This window comes from Sander vitreus, chromosome 17 (assembly GCF_031162955.1).
Source record: "Sander vitreus isolate 19-12246 chromosome 17, sanVit1, whole genome shotgun sequence".
In the NCBI taxonomy this organism is placed as follows: Eukaryota; Metazoa; Chordata; class Actinopteri; order Perciformes; family Percidae; genus Sander; species Sander vitreus.
The window spans coordinates 6,183,605-6,204,808 of NC_135871.1; the positions used below are offsets into that span (position 1 = coordinate 6,183,605).

The 21,204-nt window shown below is 42.6% G+C and overlaps 1 protein-coding gene across 2 annotated transcripts in view; it reads right to left on the reverse strand.

The window, feature by feature from the left end:
- Nucleotides 1-21,204, reverse strand: part of marchf5 (membrane-associated ring finger (C3HC4) 5) — a 34,448-nt gene that overhangs the window by 11,653 nt on the left and 1,591 nt on the right. Inside the window, exons 1-2 of one of the 2 annotated variants that reach the window (XM_078273510.1) lie at nt 10,818-10,907; nt 6,798-7,000 (exon numbers count right to left, since the gene is read on the reverse strand). In XM_078273510.1, coding sequence (XP_078129636.1) covers nt 6,798-7,000; nt 10,818-10,828 — 214 coding nt within the window. In that variant the 5' untranslated portion in view covers nt 10,829-10,907. Of the gene's footprint in view, nt 1-6,797; nt 7,001-10,817; nt 10,908-21,204 lie in introns of those variants that run through there. The other variant, XM_078273509.1, reaches the window with a different exon arrangement.

The window sequence follows — 21,204 nt, forward strand, 5'->3', positions numbered from 1 at the left end:
AAATATAAGCTAGCGTTGGGTCTATATAACTACAATAACAAAAATAAAAATGGAGGAACACTGCAGCAATGATGCAGCAAAACAGACAACGCTGCACTCCTCCTGCTCACTTTGAAGTGCACTAATGCCCAGAGTATCCTGCAGCTAGAGACGGGAACTCAAGACGGCACAAAAAAAGTCTCAGCTAAGAGGTGGAGAAATTTGCTCTTCTGCATTTATTGGTACAAGTCATATTATTCATCTGAAACAATATATAGTAAAGCCATTCAGGTGCCCATCTGTCTGTGTAACTACTGAATGCAGAATACGGTGAGGATTGCTGGAAGATGTATGTAAACAATTGCAAACAATTAACAAACAGCAATGTAAAGGAAATTTGAATGAAAATTAAACAAAAAAAACAGCCACAATGTGGTAAAACCCCTGCTAATCCAATTACAAACCCAAGTAGTTTGCAAATGCAGTTTGACCCGAGGTTGACGTTATGCAAATCAGCTTGCAACTTTTGCATGTGGTGCTCTGCTGGAAAGGCTCCGGTCTGAGGCACATCCTGTTCTGTATAATCTAGAAATGTCACCATCACAGACCAGAGTTCTGATGATGCGTGATGTGACGTTTAAGTCACAGGGAAACACTGGAGGACAGCTGTGATTTCACGGATTCATCAGCAGAGTGCCGGCGTAACACCACTCATCTCCTCCCTGCTCCGTCAGCCTTTGATGAGCTGCTCCGTCAGCTCCTCCCATGACCCAATTTCACTCCCGGTCCCCTCTCCCACACCCAGACACATCAGCATCTCTGCACGGCTCCCTCGCTACTAGCGACACTTGCTAACGGGATCAGGAAAAAAAATATAAATAAATAAAAAAAAAAAAAGACACGTTTCCCTGTGGATGAAGAGCCTCTCGGGTACACCCATCAACTTCCTGTCATGATACATTCAGCTGCAAAGGGAAAAATTCACCTTGTCGGTGTTCAGAAAGTAGTGGCTAGAAATCACTTGACTTCAGTAGTTCGGGTGTAAGTACTAGAATAATCTGGTTTAAGTAGAATAAAAATGGAAAATATTTTTGAAAGATAGATGTTACCATAGCAACGGTTGCAATTAGTTGCTATGATGTTCGGCATCAAAGCAAGTTTGACTATGACCAAAGTATTCCAACAGTGTGGGTACTGCTGGGCTAGACATTGAAATCAACACTCAACGCTCATTAATCCACTTCCAATCCCCTCTCTCTTTCTCCCTCTCCTCTCCTCCCCCCCCCCATGGGGAGAAGTGGGAGTGGGTATCAACAGAAGGGTAGCTTTCTGTATCTGGTAGGATATAACGCCGCCAGGTCTGTCCTGACTGATCGAGGAGTGATTCCCAAAGCCTCAGCTGCTGTAAGCAACGTGGCTTGTCACGCCTGTGTTATGGAAAGATAAGAGATGACATTTTAAAAGCATGTTGACGGTTAACAAGTTAGGGATGCAATCAGCTCACCAACAAATCAAAACAATCCAATAAGAGGTGGTTTCTCCATGACTTGGACACTGGATACATGCGGTTTGCAGCACTGATGCACTCAGCCGTCTGTCGGAATTATTCATCAAGCCAAAACTGTGCTTTTCAGACCCCCCCTTTGTTTGAAGTTATTTATTATCTGGTAAAAGTCAAGCTGAAAGTAGAATTAGGGCGCCTCTCTTTTTTTTTAAATCTTTCTACATAATTACTTTGTTCCTCACGCTCATGAGTATCAATGAATATTTTATTTCACATTCACACAGACGTTACCTGTCAAACCAATCACTGAAGTCATAATAAGTTCAGACTCTAAACATGTCAGCCACAGGGTCACCTCTGCCCCTTCTCTTATCCAAGGAGTTCTCTCAGTCCCTCAGTAAAAGCAGCATTAGGTGCTTTTAGCACAATTTAGGATGACTCCTAGTGGTATGATTACCCCCCACCCCCCACACTTTAAGCCTTACTAAACAAAAGTTTACTTACATAGAAGAGACATCCTGATTTTCCCGAGGGAAACCTTACTAGACACTTCTCACTTAAACACAAAACTGCGTTAACTCCCCAATGTAACACACAATTTTCCGGTTGGATATTCCGATTAAGATGTGGGATATTCCGGTATTATTCGGGTTTTAGAGGCATTCTATGGAAATGTATACAGTGCATTCGGAATATGCGTCTCAATCTCAGTTTTTACCGGAGGCTTAAGGCAGATTCATACTTCTGCGTAAAATCTACGCCGTTGCTACACACGTAGGTACGTGAAGACACAAACCTACGCCGGACCCTACGCCGTAGCCTGACATGCACCTCTCGAAAAATGTAACTACACGTCGCAGCGAAGCACGCCGCGGCTTGGTAGCGTTGCATCCCCCCCAACTCATTTCCTGGTTCTTCTCCATAAACATGAAATCAAGGAGAGGGGAAACTTTAGGGCTGAAACGACTGCTCGAATAATTCGATTACAAAAAATCCTCGAAGCAAAATTCTTTGCCTCGAAGCTTCGTTAAATCAATGTAATTAAGGTTGTACGGCTCACTGGGTTTCCGCACGGAGGATTATTACTAGCGCACAACAGGTTGACGCTTCTGTGGACACAAGACTGACGGCCCAGATTACAAATGAAGGGAGACGAAAATAGCGAGGGTCTAAGAGAAGACAGGCGAGAGAAAACGACAAAGTTTGGGATCATTTAAAGCTGCAAACATGCTGCTACATCATCTTTGTAGAAAACATCCAGGCTACTCATCCATTCCACGGAGCGAACCCGACACAAGGTAGCCAACTAACGTCTGCTGCTCTCGTCCACCGCGCCGTTTTACACAACTAGCCTACAGCCTGCTACTCTGCCATGTTTTACCAACGAGCTAAAACGAGAGCTGTCGGTTTGTAGTCTAACTGTTTATTAGTTTGCTACCAATCTTTGGAAACTTAGCTGCTGCCGGAGACAAACCGGCTCTTCCTCCCCCCAGCATAGCCACTTAAGATGCACGTGAATGACGTCATCATGCCGGTGATGTCGGCATTCTTTGTTCTTTCTCCTCACTGTGAAAATGTGTCCCCCCAGAACAGTGTAGTTGAATAGCCCTGCTGTAAGCTTTGTACCGTCACATTTCCCCTCTGGTTAGTGAACAGCTCTTTTGCATACCCAGTGCAAAGAGCCAGAGGCAAGAAGGGGAAGGGGGTGAAAACTGTTAACATTTGGGCCACCAAAAATGTTTAAGGGTCTTAAAAAATAAAAAAAAATTGCTTTTTCTAAAAAAAGGAAAGAGGTTTCCTTTTTTTTTTTAGTAAACCGCAATAATAAATATTTACTATTGCTGTTTACTAAGTATTTCTTACTAAGTATTTCTTATCCGATTACTCGATGGAATAATCGGTAGAATACTCGATTACTAAAATAATCGATAGCTGCAGCCCTAGTAAACTTTTCCTGCTAAAGATTTCCCACTGTGGTGAGAACGCACAGGGGGAGACACTTTGTTTCTCTCACTATGGAGTCTAGAGTCGCTATTCGCTGCGAAGCTAATCACCGTCACTGTCCCTCTTTACCTCGCTCTACCACACACACGGTTGCTGTACACAAACCAACCAGCCAACAGTTTTCAAGGCTGCAGACCTGATAAGGAGAAACACAGCTACTTTTAAAAACATTAGACTTGGATAAACAGGTTTTTGGATAGGCGGACACATCGCTAGGACGACCTTTTCAAGAAGCTGGTTGAAGAAATGAAAGAGGGACGCTGGGTTCGCACGGTCCAACAAGTCCGCCACCGCTAGTAAACTTATACGTATTTTGCACAGCTACATGTAAACGGGAATATTAGTGGAAAATTCACTTTCATTAGCCATGTAAACAGTTTAGTCGGAATATCGTCTTTCGGAATGAGGGCAAAAACCGGAATAATGTGTAAACGTAGTCAGAGTCTCATCTAAACTGCAGGGAAACCAAAGGAAGTTCCACACGGCTAAATCAAAAGGTAATACAAGCCTCTGGTTGCTTACATCAAGTCCTAAGTAAATAAACTGTTACTGTGGCAGAAGACTGCTGAATCATTCTCTAAGGGCGCCATCACTCAGCAGATCAGCCACAGTAAAGAGGAAGTCCCCTTTCAAAATAAACCACTGGCCCATCCATCATGATGCTCTATTGCTGTTGGCCAAACTACTTGAGCATTTTTAACACATGACAAATGTAGGAGTGGGCGTCAGGAGCTGATGAGCTTGAGGGTAAACATTTTACCTTCTGGGCCACAACTCCTCACCAACCGGTTAAAAATAACGACAATCATGTGGCACACTGAAAAAACACTGATGCAATATGTCTAAACGCATGACTTCAAAAAGACTCCGTTCATGTCTCTCACTGCCAGATCATTTGCGTGAGACTAACATTAGATAGCACACATACTGTATATTTGTGCAATAAGTCAGATGAGTTCTCTCAGACTGAACTAGAATAGATATGCATATGGGGTGCCTGGTTAGCTCACCTGGTTGAGCGTGCACCCCATGAACAGACGCTCATTCTTGTCGCAGGTTGGAACCAAACCCGCGGCGCGCTCTCTCTCTCTCTCTCTCTCAAATAAAAAGGCAATATAAGACAAAAACACACAAACAGAATAGATGCATTTGATTTAGCTCGAAGTTGGTATCGAAAATACTTACAATAAAAGATACATTTGTTCAGTCCTCTCAAATGTTCTTGGATTTCAGCACTATAATCTGTTAAGATTACTTAAACCACAATAGGACAAGGTACACAAATACCCAGTGTATCCCTGACTCAGACATTTGTTCTAATACAGCCTAAAGCACAGACTTCATTTTACCATGTTGCTTGGCAAAAACATTTCTGTGCATCCCTCTTTGGTATACATTTCTAAGTAATAAAGTTATTCTTTAACTACGACAAACACTGGGCATGCAAAATAATGGACACCCAATGTTTACACTACCAACCCACTTACACTAAAGCCTGTAAACCTTATTTCTGTGACATAAATTGAAAAGAATTTCTTAAAAGTAGTAATAAAAAAAAAAGAAAAAAAGAAATCTGCACTCAAACCCTGTGTTATTAGTTTTGCAACGACATGCATTGATTTGGCACGATTCTTTCCGATTTACCAGCCGAGCCTGTTGGAACCTTGTCAACTGCCCTATATTAGTCAGATCAAATTGTTTTTGTAATGTAATGCAAATATATCTTTTGTGAGCCAATAAATGTGATATTTTAATTAATTATCACTTAACACATTTAAAACTAAATGTGTTGTGTGTGTTATCAGGGCCTGTTGGACTACTCTGCTCGATGTTATTTTATTTTCTGCACGCAAGGGTTGACACAGCACTAATTAACAGACCTGTTGGGATCTGTGAGCCAATTAACACAACGTTAAATATAAAAAAGCAAAGGGCCTGACAGACACAATCGCAAACACACAGCAAGCAGCCAAGTGCCAATAATCAGGTCTCTGAGGAAGATAGACATTCACTCGGTTATTTAGTAAGGAGGAGGAAGTGTTTAAAGAAGCTAAACTGAACATTCTGCTTATAGCACCAAAGTGACTGACAGCACAGCCTTGGTCACTATAAATATACATGAACCTTTTTACCATACGGGCCAGGCCTCCTCCAGACTAGCATTGTCTTGGGGCCCGCTACTGCCTCAAATTGCAACTTCTCTCTTTGAGGTTGAACTGGCAGTGGCAAAGTGGCTGATGGGTAACCCAGTGGTAACTGAGCACTATTAACAATATGTGTCTCAGGGTTTGGCATTTGGCTGTAAAACCAACCACAAAGGGATAAACTCTTCGTTTTGCTGTACCTAGAATGTTTTTCTGTCACTGCAAAATGCTGTGCAAAAGCAGCCTGAGAGGTATGAAGGGATCAGAGACAGAGAAACTGAAAAGTGAGGAGGTTCTGGCCAAATAAACATAATCGTGTATGGTGCATGTTCACTTCATGAGTCATAACTGGCGTTTAGAAACAATTGAAGCCCTCGTCACTCGAACGTATCAGAATAATTGAGCCAGCCACTTCTCCTAAATTCTGGTCAGGGCAGCTAGGAGCTGGGCCGCAAAACAAGGAGCACCCTTCTGTTCCTCATCATGCTGAAAGGAAATATTTACCCAGATCACAACAGAAGCATAAGCTTCAGAGTAAATAAACATGCACTCAGGCAAGACAGACTGAATTGCCCTCAGAGCTTCGGGTACAGTTGCAGGCGCCCTCAAAGAGGAGCTTCAGCAGTCTATTTACATGGGAATTTGCTCTATAATGCCACTTCAATGTTGACTGTTGGAAAATGAGAGTTGTCATGACATTTTGACAGTACAACAAATTAAATTCAGAATTATGAGTTGGAAACATTTAGGCAGTTTCTCAATCTATCTTAGTGCTATACAGCAAACAAAGAGGTCGCTAATGAGGAAAGGCTACCGACTTTGCTACTTCTACGGACGAGAAGAAGAAAAAAGGTAAACAACGGCAGAACTGGCAGCAGCATTGACGTCAATGCTTCGATGACCTACTTTGTCGGATCAAGCCTTTCATTCGCCATAAAAGAGCTCATCTTAACCCAGTAAGTTTACAAGAGAGACTTGCAGTCACTCAGAGAGTCCTGGTATCCGGTTGTTCATGCTTCCCGTTTCCGCTTTGTCGCGCACCGCTGAAAAAAAATAAAGTGGCCTCAGTGGCGCCAGCGAGACCTACGTCACATTGCCACGCGCGAGCTCGGACGCGGCGACTTTAAAACAGCCCTTAGTTTGATCCTGTGTGAGATGCAACCCACCCAGTTTGGGAAAGACGATGAGGTATTCTGCGTTGCACTGTGGGCAGGCCACGCGGGCGGTGCTGTTTCCCCGTTGCTTCTCGTCCACCCAGCGCTGCAGGCAGGCCTGGTGAACCCACTTGGTCGAGCCCCGGCAGCGACACGGACGCACCCACTCTGCTGTGCGGTCGTCCTCATCTGTGGCGAAGCACACCCAGCAGCTCCTAAAAACACACACACACACACACACAGGTAGGCTGAAGACAATGAAACGCATACGCCCGGATAAAACGGAAAAAAGCTGTAGGTTTCTAATTGAATCCGACACTTTTGGCAGTTAGTAGCATTAAAATCAGTTTTACAATTATTTCCTTCAAGTGTGAACAAATGAGTACAGAACGGTTGTGTTACAGCTGATGACAACTGATAATGTGCCTTTAGAAGAGACACAACCAGAGTGGTTAGAGACTCTGCACTTCTAAATCAAAAACCCAAGCAGATCTCCAGCATTCTGGAACAACAGTCAAATGCAAACTAGGGAGCCAGCAAAGAAATAAAAACTGCCTTCGCATGTGACCATTCGGGGTTTAAATGTACAGAAAATTCATGGTTCGATATGTTTTTGGTACAACGGGAAAAATAAAAAAAAAGGTTCAGAATACAACTTTTTTTCCATTACATCATAAGACTGACCTGTTGATAATTCCTGAACTGGGCTGCAGCTTGCACACGTTAACATTAGGGGTGCACGATTCAGAAAATGTCACGATTCTATATCGATTTTTAGGCTAAAGATTAAATATCGATTTGATTAAAAAACGATTCACAGTATGTAAATGTAGTTACTTTTCCCATGTGATTGCAGTAGACATACAATTAAAACAATTTTTTTAAGGAATTCTATGAATTGATTTTGAATCGGTAGAGCTTGAATCGCGATTCGAATGTGAATCGATTTTTTTTGCACACCCCGAGTTAATAGAGGGTTTTCACGGCGCGTCATCAGACCAGAAGTCGCCATGTTGGAGGTCCTCCGCATCACAACAAAGCACAGGCACTGAAGTAGATCCCGAACGGCGTTAAGGAAAATGGTTAATTATTGCTGTGTTTTAGGTTGTACCAGTAGGTCAGACCGAGAAAAACATTTGGAATATTATCGACTTCCAAAAGTTATTAAAAACCAGGGAGAGGAATGCCAGAAGTTATCAGAGGAAAGGAGGCGCTTGTGGTCGGCAAAGCTCAACCAGGATCTACGAGGGAAAAGCTCTGTCTTGTTTGGTCTTTGAAATAAAAAAATAAAAACTATTGAGAGTCACTTGGCTACACCTTGAGTATCACAATGATATCATACAGTTAAGGTTAGGTTGATTAAAGACGTTATTGCATTACTTACTTTGGCCTTCACAACACAACGGTCGTTAATGACTTGGTACTGCGTCTCCCTCACCCATCCACACACCTTCTGGTTATAAGCCTCCAAACTTTTGTAGGATTTAAGGTATTCCGCTGTGTATGGGCTCGGCGAGAAAACCAGGTAGTTGACTATATCGGGATATGCAACTGAAGGAAGAATCACCGGGTCGCCATGGATCCAAGAAGAGGGAGCCAACTTGTAGGGATCTGCACCGCCAGTAAACTGTAATTTCTCAAACATATCGCGCCTTTTTTTGTGGTCCAAGTCCTTCCCTATATGCCTTTGCATCTTGGACGCGTTTTGATGAGCTTTTCTGTTGTTTAGACATAAAGTATTAAAGTATCCAAAGTGCACAATACGCCATTACTCCATTCAGTTGTTTACACCGAGTGCCTCCAATATGGCCGCGCATCCAGGTTACCGCCCAGAACGTGACGTCGGTGATGTCGCACTTGACCATATGCTTTATTAATTAGGTATTCTCTACGACCAAGTGTGGTCGCATATCTGCAGTGACATTTGGCATTAGTTTTACTTTGGCACAGCCTGAAACTGCAGTAGGAGGCTGGCGCTGTGGGAAGAAGGACTTACCTTAGTTGGTTTCTGTTTCCTTCTGTTAATTAAAACAGTCGGGTGATGCAGTCATAAATTAAACCTTGTGTTTCCAAAACTTGCCCTCCAGAATTTCTGTTCTGCGTGTGCGAGAAGTCGACATAGACTATTTTCCCGCGTTTTGAGTCACAGGTAGTGCCGCACAATGTTGTTTCATTGTCTACATCGCGATGTGCGCATGCGCGACATCGCAGGACGCTAAAACTTTTTTGCAGCTTGATAGAACAGTCGTTGATAGTTGATTTTTGGAATTGAACGATTTCAGGAATCACCCTCCAATAGCAATTTGTCCACACAATGACAAATTGGTTATTAAAACTAGAAACAGGCCTACATTTCTCAAGTGGTAGGCTTTTATTTTTCCTTGTAATATTTGGTATGAGAGGTGGCGATAACTTGATAAAGTCTCACCAGGGCATTCCTGTGTGAGGGCATACAATATTCTGATAACCCACAGCTAGGGTATGCAGTAAAAACTTGGTTGCAGACAAACGGAGGACACACCAGTCTCCCTTGTGTGACATCCAGACAAATGCTTAGCTCTGGACTCAAGCCAAACCATGATTTAACATCCCTCCTTCTGCCCACAAGTACACCAACACATCCTCTCTTCTCACAATATGTCCTCCCACACACAGCGAAGGTCCATCTGAGTAAACCGTGCTTCCACTTAAAAAAAACAAAAAAAACTGTTATGACTCCACCTCCTCAAACTTATGTCTCCTCTTACAGGAAAGGAACAATTAGTATGTTGGTCCTGTCTGCAGTACTATCTTCCAATTAGTTGGACTCCTTTGGTGAACAATACACCCCCGAGCCCTCCTCCACTCCATGCCTGTCCAACTTCTGAGGAGGTAACCTGTTATTCAAGTTTTCTGACCTTACCACAGTACATCCGACTGTGACATTATATTGCTTTTCCATAATTAATTAGCAGCATGCGACTGGCTGGAAGGTTCACTACCCCGGTGCCTCACTGCATGAGGCTAAGTTCAAGAATCTAAACCAGTGCATTCTTATGTTAGCTGCTACGTACTTGTGAAAATAGTCATAAGTTAGACCTGAGTAATTGATTTAGGAAAATCAGCGACACCAGGCCGTGACTACCGAAGCCAAGCTCTCAAACTATGACAAGGGTGCTCCACTGGTTCTAAAAAGTAAAGTAGAAACGGTGTGATAATTGCTGAAATGAAGAAAACCAACTAAAACCCAAAATGTCAAAGATTTTCCATTAAGCCACATTCAGTTATGCCAGGGACTAGCTTGTTGCTAGGAGATCCACGGGCTCAGACCCATTTACAGCCCGACTATCGCAGTGTGACATTTGCGTGGTCATTTTAATAATTACACTGAACCTTGAACTGTTGACATTTCACTGGATGAATCAAACAATGGTTAGACTACAAAACCCCTCCCTTAAACCTCAGGCATTAATTCAGTAAGGAGAGACAAACTGTAATAATGGTTTTTTTCCCCCTCTCTTAGGCGGTTATGTACATTTTGATTATCATTCGCATTAGGACATTTAGCCTATTTTAATTAATCTTGGGAAAAAACTGGAAGATTAAGTCACAAAATCCAGGGAACAGCATACATCCTCATCATCACCTCAGCCAATACACAATGCAGATGAAGGTTTATTCTGTCTGCGACTCTACTGCATTCACACAACTTTAAACTTGGTTCAAGTCTATCCATTCCATGAAAATAATCCAAGGTTGTTTTTAAAAAAAAAAAAAAAATAAATAAATACAAAATATTGGACCAAATGCAGGTTGAGAGCTTTCAGAAAGGGCAGCATCTCCTTTCCGACAGGTATGCCTGGAATAGAGGAAACTGGCCTTTTCACTCTCACAGGGAAGTAGGAAATGCATCTTACCACATCAGGAACATTAGACCTATCCAACTGTGGTATGAACTACAGCTCTCATTTCTAAAAACATCCATAGAATGCCGAAAGTCTCATTACCCTTACGTTTTTCTAAGCATGGACAAGATCTGGTAGGTTTACTGACTCTGTCACCATACATATTCTGCCAGTTGTTTCCACGTTGGCCCAGTGTATTGGTGCACCAACCACCTGTTTTCGCTTACATTTTGATTTGCCTTAAACTCTGTTAGGGGTGTAAGAAAAAAATAAATAAAAAACGATACACTCGAGTATCACAATATATTGTATTTTGCAATACTGTATCAATTTTCAAAAACATTCAAAAATATTCATACAAGACGGTGGTTCACGTTTGTTGTATTTAAACCCCCTACCGCTAGATGGCTATGCTGAGACTCACCACTAGTGTCCTCGCCTAACAGTGCCTAGCAGTGCCTGACCTTTTGCTAGAAGCTAACAATGTAGCGATGGCTGAACTTTGGCCTACTTAAGCATATAACAATTTGCTCACCAACAACTTGTTTGATTTTCTGTGTACTGAATTGTTTACCTAAAGTAAACTCCTTTGACTTTTATGCACATCATGTCTTTTTAAATATATGTATTTTCTAAAATTATACTTTAAAAAATACCCAATATATCGCCTTACGCACAGTATTGAAATATATTGCAATATATTGAATCGTGACCCATGTATTGTGAAACGTATGCTATCACCAGATTCTTGCCAATACACAGCCTTAAAATCTGTAGGGACTGTAGGGAATACACAGACCTGTGTGGGTGTCTGACATCACCCATAAGTTTCCAAGGAGATGATTTAAATCCAGAAGTTAAGCTTTACTGCTCATTTGAGTCGTGGATAACCACCACAGGTCACTGTGATTGAGACAGCAGTGTGCAAATAAAGGCAACCATGGCCTCAAACTGCCTTTAAAAAAAAACAGTAACCAAAATGCTTTTGGGAGAGAGAAGTCGGTGGACTTTCTAGTCACTTCACATTAAACTTTTCTTGGTGGCCACCTCTAGTAGCACAACATCAGCATTTATTCAGCGGTTGCTCGGTTACTGGGGCCACAGGGGAGTAGAGGGGGCTCTTCTGTGGATGGCCAATTTAGATTTGCTCGGGTTGCTTCCTCCATGCAATGGATGATTTTCCAATACTGCCCTGGTGCTGAATAAAACATGCCAATGCAGGAGAGGAGCCTTAGGGTCGAGGCGCTCAGGTGACATGGCCAGCGGAAGGGCCAGGATGGGCACACGTGGTGAATCCGAGTCCGACGGAAACATTAACCCTCCAGTCCTTATAGAGCTCACCATGTAACTGCCCACCTCCTCTTTGCTTCTGACAGGTTATGTGAGCTTGCGCCATACACAAAGCTGTTTAACACTACATGTAATGCAATTATCACATTCTTTTGCAGCAAAGCTGGAAAAATGCGAATAATAAGCACAGAAATTGAAACTGAGGCAGCTATAGAACATGAGGATGAGAAGTAGAACAGTGGACCGATATCTCCAGAGGAGCACGACGGTGGAGAACAAAACCCATTAGATTCACTGGCTCTTATTCCTGTAACCAAGCCCCGCAGCATGACAGGACCTAATACAACAGCACCGAAATGCTATCCTCTGTGCCAAACCTTAATCTCCAGCTCGTTGTTGCCTCAACCCTGTTTAACAGAACACTCGGGCAGATAAGCCTGCGCTGCACATGTACAAAATGGTCTCCTGCACAGAGAATTCCAGTGCAATTCGGCATGTAAACTGACTAATAAACCTATGAATGACAAAATGTAGGCAGTAACAAAAGTCTGAAGAGCCAGTGTTTACAACAATCTAAAAGACTTAATGACTTATCAGGGACACTCGTTTGTCAAAAACATAATGTTGACAGATGCTCACACACCTGACACATTACCCTGTTACTGCTGAACAAGGTCTGGAAGGTTTCCATGAAAATGTCATTCAAGAACATGAGATTTGATGATGGCATCTTGCCTGAACTATGCTGAAGCAAGGTGACCTGCCGTCTCAAACACTTATTTACATGTTACACAGGCAAACTCAAGTGGGGCTTTGCCGTTTCCACAATGAAGCTTTAATCCACCTAATGCTAATAGACTGCTTTGAAACTTTAAAGGGCAGGCAAACAGCACTGTGTATTATCCTTTTTATTTGCCCAGTTATTTTTGACAAACCTTCAAGCTGCCAGGATCAAAAGAATGTACAGCAAGGAAGGACAATGGATCCTTCCAGTTAAGCTAGGCCAACATCACGTGTTCCACTTCAGCTGAGGACGTAATTTTGAAATCTAAGAAAAGCGCAAAACTGTATCATGAAGTAACACACAGCCAGGAGGGGGGGGTCGGATGGCTGGCTCTGAAGGAATACAGGATGGCAGCGTGACTGACACTCTGTACAAAGATGAGTGTGAAAGCATAGCTACTTTCTCATCGTCTCACAAGTCAGGCTCCCGTTCTTTAAGGAGCGCATAAGCCACCCCACAAAGGCTCCTTTCACTCAGCAGAGGTCACGTGACTGTGGGAAAACTGGAGGTTCCTCGGCACAAAGGCAGGGCACAGGAACACTGGATTCTGTCCCACAAAGATCTTAAAAAGGAAGGTTAAGGTCTAGGGGGGCTTCTCCATGTCTGACTGCTTCTACTCAATCACACACACTAGTCTTGTCTATGTCAGTTTAACAACAACAACAACACAGGCTGTTTGCTACCCTGGAACAGTATAGTATTCAACCACACAGAGTCTAATGCCGCATTCCACTTCATGGTACAGCACAGCTCTACTAGTTTGGACTCGTTCTTTTTGGTTTTCCATTAGCAAAACTTGTGGATAGTACCTGGTACCTTTTTTTTGGTCGAGGTTCCAAGAGGGCTCAGCCAATACTAAAGTGGAGTTAAAGCCATGCAGACCAACGACTGGTCAGAGAGAATAATCACTTGCATGACACGGTACATCCTGCACAAATCCTCCATTTTTAATTAGTCAAGGTACTATTAATAGCAACTAGGGCTGGGTATCCAAACTCCAGTTCACAAACCAATGGGTGACATCACTGGTGCTACGTCCATTATTTTTAGTCTATAGCATACACTGAGGGGGTACTATCTGCAATGGAAAACGAAATGGAGAAAAGCACCTGGTACCAAGTGAGTTGAGTCAAGCCAAACCATGCAGTGATAATGAGGCACAAGATAAGTACCTTCCATGTGTCGGTTTCTGGTTAAATGAGTATTTAGTAAATCGGTGAGCGTCAGCTGCCACACTGACTCTGAAAAGATATGATAGTTATATAGTCTTGGGTCTTTTCCACGAGGTGGACAAAATAACAGGGGCGCCCCTACAATATTGTGCAATCGACTACAGAATAAACTCCAGTTTCTATCCATTAACAGATTTAAATCAACACCTTGACAGTGTCAACAAAAACATTCATCTTGCATTTACTGCATGCAGTGTTGTGTGTATGTAAACATAAGTTTGTGACATTTAAAAAATATACCAATATGCATTATTCAGGGAGGTGTGTTTATGTTGTTTTAAGTCAAGTAATTTAAGTTTGTTTACTGAGTCAACTAACACAGGAACGTCCCACCGCTATTACAGCCTCAGGCTACTCCATAACAAAGCCGTGGACTTCTAAAACCTACAGTCTTAAGCACTGTGACCTTTGTATTCTATTAACATGTCAACAGGAGTCCAGCAAAAGGCGTTTGTTTGCCCTTTGATTGGCCCATTAGTGGCTGGCTTCCAAAGTTAAGACCATGACCAGTGGTGGATTACTATCCATTAATTCCAAACTTTTTTATGGAAGTCTCTAGAGTCGCATGGAATGTTTTTCTTAAGTATTCGTGGAATTCTATTGTGCCCTCTGTAAATGCTAACAGTATAAAAAGTAATTAAGCATTGAAAAGGTTCTACGACAACAACACAGGATTGCCTTCAGTTAATAGCTTGTGGAACTAATGGCGTTTATCCATTACATGGTACCTGCTCAACTCGCCTTTTTTTGGTTTCCCATTATGAAAAATAGTCCCTGGTACCTGCCAACGGGTACTTTTTTTTTTTTTTTTTTAGTATCACCTCCGTCAAGGTTCCAAGCGAGCTGAGGCGATACCAAAAGGTGACGTGAAAACCTGCAGACTGCCGATTGGTCAGAGAGAATCGTCACTATTCGCAGCGTCATCATTAGGGGCTTTCCGACCGGAGGGATTTTTGCAGTTCTTAGAACTAAACGTTCCTAGAACACCTTTTTCGTCGTGTTCCGACAGGAAAGATTTGGGGATTTTTAAGTTCCTCTGGCCTCAGTAGCGTACTTTTTTAGCTCCTACTTCAGAGCAGGGTCTTTTCCCTTTTCCTAGGTGTACTTGATTGGTCGAACTTATAAGTCACGCCCACTGCTAACTTGGAACTTGCAGACAGAGCAACAACGGGACATTTTTAACAATTTTCACCATCTTATTCATCATTAAATTCACTTCTGACAACGTTTTAGGCGAGGAATTAACTGTTTAGATTTCGATTATAGGCAGTCTTGCGAAAATTGATGCCGAATTGACAATTTGCTTCAAAGTTTTCGGAGTTGAGAACCTCCATGAAGTGAGGCGACAGCCAGCAAGCGCCTGCCCCGGCCTCTAGCTCGTCTCTCGGCCAGTCTTGCTCAGACACCTCGCTGTGAGCTGGAGGTCTCTCAGACCGCTCTCATAAATAAGAGGCTTTTATTTCGCCGTTGACGGTTCGTTTGTTTACATGAACAACACGTCCATCATAAGATTAACGGGAACCTGTGGTTAACTGTCTTTTCGGAGTTAAACTCCACAAGCGTGTCCTGCGAGAGAGAGAGACAGACACACACAGTTCTGAGTATAATAAAGCCCTGTCTGTGTTGAGCAAAACATTACGTGAATTACTAGGCGAATGGACGGAATGCGGAACTCGGAAAAGTGGACTGATGATTTTATTTTTTTTTATTTATTTTTTTTAAATCGTTTAGCCAGCAGTGGTTTTTTCCTGCCTCCAGCTTCTTTTGAAACAAAATGTGACTTCAGCCACATGCCGAGAATCAAAAACGCCACACCTCCGACGCATTAAGTCACGGCAGTTTCCTACGGCGTCGCTAGGTCGACCAGCCACGCTCGCCTCACGCATGAGGCGGTACTAAATCTGCAATGAATAAATGGAGGACGGGGCACCACGGCCGAGCCGAGCTGGTACTAGCAGTGGGTAAGCGCCATTAACCACCTAGCTAAAGACATGTCATTTGGCGTGACCTCTCTCTGAAGTGAACGCCACACACCACAGGTTATTGCAAGTTCCCGAGGCGAGTCCCGAGATACCGACACCAACCCATACTAAAATTGAATCAAATCGTGGCTACAGGTAGGGCTGGGCGACATTGCAAAAATCTTCTATCCCGATGTAGGTCATTTCCTACGTCGATAACGATATATCACGTTTTCTGGTAATTCAGTAGTACATGAAATAACCACCAGATGGTAAAGTCCATTTTGTATACTTCATGCTAGCTACAGGGTCAATCCTTATTAGCACTTATGCATACAGCACATATTTATATACACCCATTCATAAAGGTAGCAACAGGGTCAGCAATTTGGACAACAAAAGCAGAGGAGAAACGAGCAAAACAAGGAGCTTGTGTGAGAGCCAATAAAAAAAGGTCAGTTTGGATTGAAATGTGTCCCCCACATCTATTTGTGAAACACTGCATTGCAGGGGCAGCTTGTGGCAGGCCCAGATAAGAGCGCGTGGAGCCTTACGTTTGTCAGTGATAGAGGCTGGGTACACAACCGTCGAGAAGCAAGGGGACATGACATACATCTTCCTGCTATCAGCTCCTCAAACACGGTCAGGGTTATTGCGTCCGCCACACACAGCTAAAGAACATTTCACAAAGCTCACATGCCCTTACTTTCTTTCTGCTACCGTAACCATGTGCTTGGGAAATGGTTTTAAAGTTCAATATTGACCTAAAGTGCTGCGTCAAATGCCTACAAATGCCTTTTAGGACGCACCGCACAAGCTATCAAATGCCAGTAACGGCAGACCAATGTGCTTGCACTCAAAGTTGCAGCATCTGCTCACCACACACACACACACACAGAAGAGGGAAAGTATTGGTCACATATGTAGCACGATAACGCTTGGAGAGTCCGTGTGTTTTGCCAGGCATTTTAAAAAAACAGTGAGATTAGTAGGTCAAAGTATTACATTTATTACACATCACCTGCCAATTCAATGATGATTATTTTACCGAATTCCTTACATGGCCTTCCAGCCCCACCATTTTCTGGCGAGGCATTGAATTACCCGTAATTTTAACAGACATGCCGATAAAATAGAAGCAAGAGAACACGTTGCAGTCACGATTTTACCTTTTTAAAAAGATGCAATTTAATCCATTTCATAGCACACGTGGCTAACACTCTGATCACACAAACAGCGATTACATCAAAGCCATTCATTGTAACACCTGTGATTCTGACGGTACTCTCATATTCACTTAAGCTCATTTGACAAACACACGGTTAAAATGCTGACAGCTAAACGGTGTATTTGGTGTATTGCGTATATTGAGTACGGCTCTGTAAGCTTGGGTTGCGTTTAATGTTGTTGTAAATTACCCTTCTGCGAGCTAGTGTTTCCTCTTCATGTTGTTTAAGAGCAAATGACTGGTAACAGAATTTGTTCCACGTTTAGATTTTTTTTCCTTTTCTTTAAAATTTGACCATATGGTCTTAGCAATAAAAAAAAAAAAACGCCTTTCTTGAATCCATTTATTTTTTGTTACTTAAGATAATACTATTTCAGTTGCACTTTTGATAAGAGGACACATTTGCTGTTTTTTCATTGTGTTGAAAAACGTATCGCATCGTGAGTTGAGGGTATCGTTACATCCCTAGTAATTGAACAGATCGCAACCAGCATTGTGTTTTTTTAAAATGGTCTTAATATTTGAAGCACCATGGTTCACAGTCACTCATGAATTGTTGTCTAGCATTGGTCCACAAAGATAAAATCATCCTCAACTTAAATTGAATTTTGTGTTGTGAATTTTGGTTGCGTATAAACACTTATTTACATTTGATCAGAGAATGAGCTTTTAAATACATTCAAACACACAGTTTTAACAAAGGCGTCCCGATGATCTTTGGCTTGACCTTGGCAGGTTAAGAACTTTCGGTTTTATCGCCGACGTTGCTCATTTTCAGCTTGTATGTAAATAAGGTACCCTAATGCATTAAAGAAAAGGAAAAACAAACATTAAAATAGAGCTGGTTTAACCAGGGGAGGATACCCCTAGAGAGGTCTGGGCTAAGCCACAAAACCTAGAAACGCCCCTTGCCACTTAGCAAAAAGATGAGTGAGGACAGCCCTTGGGCAAAGCAAGTCGAGTGTCCCTGAATTAGTCTTAAATTACACTTTGCCACTGTGAAATGCCTGTGCATCACCACTTCATTGTAGAGCGGCAGGAACGAAAAGCTGATCACAAACCAACAACACTGAAAATGTTCACAGCAGGAACTGATGCCCTAGCCAACACAACCCAGGAAGCCAAAACACAATCAGAATAATAATGTGGTGAACGTAAATGTAACTTGTCTAGAGGGGTTAGTTGTTGGCTATCACAAATAAAGGGGCAGCCTTTCAGACATGAATTTGAGGCTGGAGTGTCCAGATTTTATGTCAAGTGTGACCGCCAAAGTAACAAGCTTCAGCTTTGCGCCAAAATTCATGTCAGGACCCCATAAGTGGACCTGCGGAGTTGCTGACTGGGGGGCCTCGACATCCCTGATGAAATGTACTTCGAGTAGGATTGTACGTGTTCATATAGCTCAAAAATAATTCCCCACCTGTCCCGATGGATCTCCCCTCCACGTGTGACCATGAAACTGGTTAACCTGGGGTGCTGCATTCTGCCAAGCAAGGCTTCAGTCTATCCACAGTGTTGTAAGACATTTCAATGTCAGAAGACTCATGTCAGCTGTAAAACTTGCCACTGCAACACTTTCAAAAGAGCTTCAAAAAGGGGAATTCACTAACGTGTGTGTACAGGGATTGGACAGCTATGACAGTTTGATAGCATGAGGCAAAGCTAAACATGTTGAATTACGTGTCAAAACCACACAAAAAGGGTCGTCATTAAGCGTAAGCCGACATTATCAAGTGAGTGAAGTAACCGAGTAGGGCTGGGCGATACGGACAAAATCAAATATCACAATATTTTTGACCAAATTCCTTCGATATCGATACTGCAACAATATTGCAGTGTTGACTATTGGTGCTTTCACTAAATATTTAGATAAATAATCACCAGTAATGTGGATATAATGACTAAGTGGGTAAAGGCAAATAATAGAACAGCTACAACAGTCTGGTATTAAGTTCAGAAACTTTACTGTAATGCCGCCTTAAAAACCAGGAATAGACAACACTTATGCCATATTACGATATCCAAAATCTAAGACATCTAGTCTCATATCACGATATCGATATATTGCCCAGCTCTGTAACCGAGTTACTCAAAGAAGTATTTTATTACTTAAAACTGGTCTGTCTATTCTGTAGAATGGCGCACACATTTTTTTAATTGGTGCTACATGGCTAGAGAAAACAGAGAAGGGGCTGTGGTATTCCCTTTCGATCAAAAGGTAGAAAACCTACAACTACCAAAATGCATGGAGCCGCACCGGACCAATAAACGCTGGTGGGTGACGAGTAATGCGAGCATGTCGCAGAATCAATATGGCGGCCAGCTGGTTTATAAAAAATAAAAAATAAAATAAAAAACGTGAGGTGCTTCTCACTTCCTTTATTTGAAAGCTCCTCTGCTGAACCGGAAGTTGTTCTGGCCCTCATTACACCGTGCAGCTGAAAGCCGTTGCCAACGCGACGCTCCAGAGGAAAGGACATCTCGTCCCTCCTAAAAACACATTCCCTCGTTTCCTCTCTCCTCCCATGATTTCCTCATGTCTCTCCCGTGCTTCCTCTGGGGAACGGACTAAGCAAGGAAGGGAGGCACGTGGAGGAGCCGGTGGGTGAAATTTAAGGGAAGTGAGGAGCACCTCCCGTCTTACAGTTGCACGTTGAGTTAAAATATGTTTCTAAAAACAGGTTTCTAAATACATATTTAGCGAGAAATAGTCAACGGGTTAACAGAATCTTGGTTTATTTAATTTAATCTGCGTTTGAGAGAGTGAAGCGGGGCGGCTGTCTCTCATTTGTAGTTTCAGTGGCAGCCCTAGAGCCAGCAAAAAAACGGCAGATGATGCATAACACGTCATCTGGCGTTTTTCCGCTAGCCTGTGAGTAGGGAGATCTGGGCACTGGTAGTTAAACATAAGCTTAGCACAAAAAGGAAATTTGTGTTTGGTAGATTATTTCTCTGTGGTAACAATGCTTTTTGGCAATACATCTTATACCGTTGGAAAGCCTGTTTAGTTCCCTTTCAAATGGTGCCCCATTTGTAAGGAACAAGCATTTGTGGGATGAGCAGCAGCGCTGAGTATGTGGGTTGGGCCCATGAAAAATTTGCCAAATCTTCTCTGCCAATGTCAAACAGCTCATTCTGCCATTGACTCGTTTGGTGTTTGGTGGATTGGATGATTGAAGTTTGAAGAAACAAGACCTATTGGCAATTAAACAATGTGTTCATTTCACAAACAGAAACCTCAGTAGTGTGTGGAAGAACCATACACAGCCACAACAGCCTGGCACCTCCTCCTCATGCTGGTCACCAGCCTGGTCACACACTGCTGTGGGATGGCATCCCACACAGTCCTGACCTCAACCCCATTGAACACTTGTGAGATCAGCTTGGACGTGATGTTTGTGCCAGAGTGACCAACACAACCACGTTGGCTGACTTGTGACAAATGCTGGTTGAAGAATGGGATGCCATCCCACAGCAGTGTGTGACCAGGCTGGTGACCAGCATGAGGAGGTGGTGCCAGGCTGTTGTGGCTGTGATTGGTTCTTCCACATGCTACTGAGGATCCTGTTTGTGAAATGACTCAATTGTTAAATTGCCAATAGGTCTTGTTTCTTCAAACTTCAATCATCCAATCCACCAAATACCAAACGAGTCAATGGCAGAATAAGCTGTTTGGCATTGGCAGAGAAGATTTGGCAAATATTTTCCACATACTCAGCGCTGCTGCTCATCCCACAAATGCATGTTCCTTACAAATGGGGCACCATTTGGTGTACCATTTGGTGTACAAATGGGGCACCATTTGTAAGGGAACTAAACAGGCTTTCCAACGATATATATATATATATAATGCCAAAAAGCATTGTTACCACAGAGAAATAATCTACCAAACACAAATTTCCTTACTTTTTGTGTCAAGTTTAGTTCGTTTACACATACTACCAACATTATTATGGTATGATACAAAGTTGGTTGACTACCGGCAAAGTATTCCTTTAACCCTTGTATGGTGTTCGGGTCTGTGGAACCCGTTTTCAATG